Raw genomic sequence first — 2,733 nt, 5'->3', positions numbered from 1 at the left:
TATACTAACTATAGTACAAAGTTAGTACAAAGTTGGGTCATCTATTTTGGAACGGAGGGATATATATTATTTGCAATAATATATGGTGAAAAATAGTTGTAAGAGACACAACCTCGTTTTTATAAGAAGTAAATAAATGTAGTGGTAGTAGTGCATAATTTCATTCATGGTTAGTTACAGCAAGAACTTAATTTATTTTCCAAACCACCACTTAGTTGATATTTAGAAGCTCTGGTTGGTGTAGATTTGAACTCTTATCGCCACTAATGTGAAAGTTTACTAAGTATCGACGATGACTCATGTGACCCGGTCTAACCAGACATACTAATGTGAACCCTAACAAATCTTCACAAAAGTTAGATACTAATAAGAGCAGATCGTACCCACATCACTGTTCTTGTAACACGCGACCTGATTACACACACTTGCTTCCACGTGTTGGTAAAGCTCATGAATCATAATGAAAATCTAATTGATTGAAGTTTACATATTGCCTTGGTCTTCTATGGTGATTACATGGCTTTATTAGATGTAGTAATCATGCCAAGAACCCAATGATCAAGCTCTTAACACACTCCACTAGTAGGAAACGGATCACACCACAACTATGCATGCTTTAATTAGGCAACCCAAACGTACAAACACACGCAAAAATCAGAAGCTTTCCCAATGAGAACCGGCTCCATGCATGCATGCAAGACGGAGTGTATGCACAACCAGGTACGACGAAGTCAACAACTACGCAGCTTTCCCCTGCGGACGCAACGGGAAGAGCTCCAGGGTGACATTCTCCGTGCAGCCCTCGGCGGCCACCTCCGCCGCAGCATCGCCATGCCCATCGCCCCACGTCCTGCACTGCCGCTTGCAGCTCGTCACGGCATCGTCGCAAGCTTCCTTCTTATCACCGGCTCCATCCTACACAGACACAAACACATTGTAGCTGTAAATATCAACAGATAGCTCCGTGCCAACGTGTAGGTGGTAGCAGTAACTAGTAACCATTAATTGCACCGTGTGGTTCTTGGTTAATTAGGTACCTTGGTCGCCGTTGCAGGCAGGGAGGAAGAGTCGAGGGTGCTGAGGGTGAGGAGGGCGGCGCGCTTCTGCTTCTGCCGCTCCCGGGCCTTGTGGTTCTGGAACCAGTAGAAGACGTTCTTGCCCTCGATCCGGCCATGCCGGCCGAGCTCCTCCGTGATGCGCTCGATCTGGGCCGAGTTCGGGGTGCGCATACCGCCACGGTACAGCGCCTCCAGCACCTTGATCTGCTCCGCCGACGGGTTCCACCGCGTCGTCCCTCCCACCGGCACTTGCACCTGCATGTTTATTTTCAACGTCACTTCTCACTTCTCAGTGGCATTTCACACCGACATGCATACTTAATCACCACTTCACTAGACAGAGCTAGAGTTAAAGTGCATACGGTATGGTTTCTGACGGTGCAGCTGAGCAGCTTGGTGGCGCTCCTGACGCGGCCGAGGACGTCCGGCGGCGCGACGAGCTTCTTCGGCTGGTCCGGGAGGGAGATCTTGGGCGCCAGCGGCCGGAGGCATTGGAAGGCGCCGAAAGGGAACAGCTCCGAGGGAGGAGAGGTGGACGGTGCAGTAGCTGGAGACGAAGACGCCGAGGCCGCTTTCTCCAGGTAGGAGGCCACATGAGAATGGTGAACCTTCATGCTGGCGCACTAGTTTAGTGCAAAGTTCGTACGGGGAATGGGACGAAGATTTGGCTCAGGGCTAGGGCTAGGTGGAGATCGAGATCGAAGAGCGTCGTCCTCCCGTGGTTATATATGGGGAGACAGGCGGTAAAGGTGGCGAGGGTTTGAGTGCTGGCTTGTGCGAGATCGAGGTAACAGTGGAAAGGGTGCGCGCGCGACAGGGAATGTGGAGATTGGTGATGAAAGGCGTCAGCGTTCGTAATCATGCGAGACACGGAATACAGGCGCTCTAGTAAAGGTGGAAAATTCTCGCATGGAGCTCTCTTTTCGCCTTTTCCTGTCCAAATTCACGACGTACGATCAATTGACAAGCTAATACTAAAGCAACTCTGAGGCAAACATGTCCAAATGTATATTTGCATTGGACGCCCTTGCTCCCCTCTTGGAGGGGGCCGCACATTGTATGCTTAGAGCGGACATACTTCCTCCTTTCCGGTTTATAGGACTTATCTCAAAATTTTAGTTTTTTCCATTTTATAAGGCTCCATTTGATTGTTCCTCATCATATGTTCAGACTTCAAGGTGCATTAAATCATTGCATGCAAGTATTAAGAGAAAATTGACCAATGCATGCACTTTATGCATGCATGAATTGCAATTAATGCATTCATAAACATATTTTTTTGAGGAAAACAAGAGCATTAATTGGATGCTTTTACAAACTATAAAAAATATTTCACCACTCATCATCTACCTTGGTTGGTGAGATTTTTGAATTGAGCCTTATAAACCAGAAAGGAGAAAGTAGATCAGGTGACATGCACGTTTACATGTCACCGTGTGCCTTGCGGCTGAAATTCAAATTTAAACATTGTGAAAAAATTTGAAAAAAATATGCATCTTCACAGCACATATTAAAATAACCCGTAAAAAATTCAGATCAAAATTCGAAACATACATCGAGAAACAAAAAAGAAAAATCTGTCATGAATAGTTCGCGAATGGTTATGTGTAGACTATTCACATATGAGTTTTTCTTTTTGGTTTCTCGATATATGTTTCGAATTTTGATCTGAATT

At 46.2% G+C, this 2,733-nt stretch overlaps 1 protein-coding gene across 1 annotated transcript; it reads right to left on the bottom strand.

Annotated features, from left to right (window-relative positions):
- Positions 1–473: 473 nt before the first annotated feature.
- LOC125534326 (WUSCHEL-related homeobox 4-like) lies at positions 474–1,739 on the bottom strand. Its single transcript, XM_048697579.2, has 3 exons — positions 1,421–1,739; positions 1,038–1,313; positions 474–915 (listed from the first exon to the last, which is right to left on the bottom strand). Exons 1-3 carry the CDS (start codon positions 1,670–1,672, stop codon positions 739–741), a joined length of 705 nt encoding a protein of 234 aa, XP_048553536.1. The 5' UTR covers positions 1,673–1,739; the 3' UTR covers positions 474–738.
- Positions 1,740–2,733: the final 994 nt, after the last annotated feature.

This window comes from Triticum urartu, chromosome 2A, assembly GCF_056163025.1.
Source record: "Triticum urartu cultivar PI428250 chromosome 2A, HENAU_Tu73, whole genome shotgun sequence".
NCBI classification, from domain to species: Eukaryota; Viridiplantae; Streptophyta; class Magnoliopsida; order Poales; family Poaceae; genus Triticum; species Triticum urartu.
This window is presented reverse-complemented; position numbering and strand designations above follow the sequence as displayed.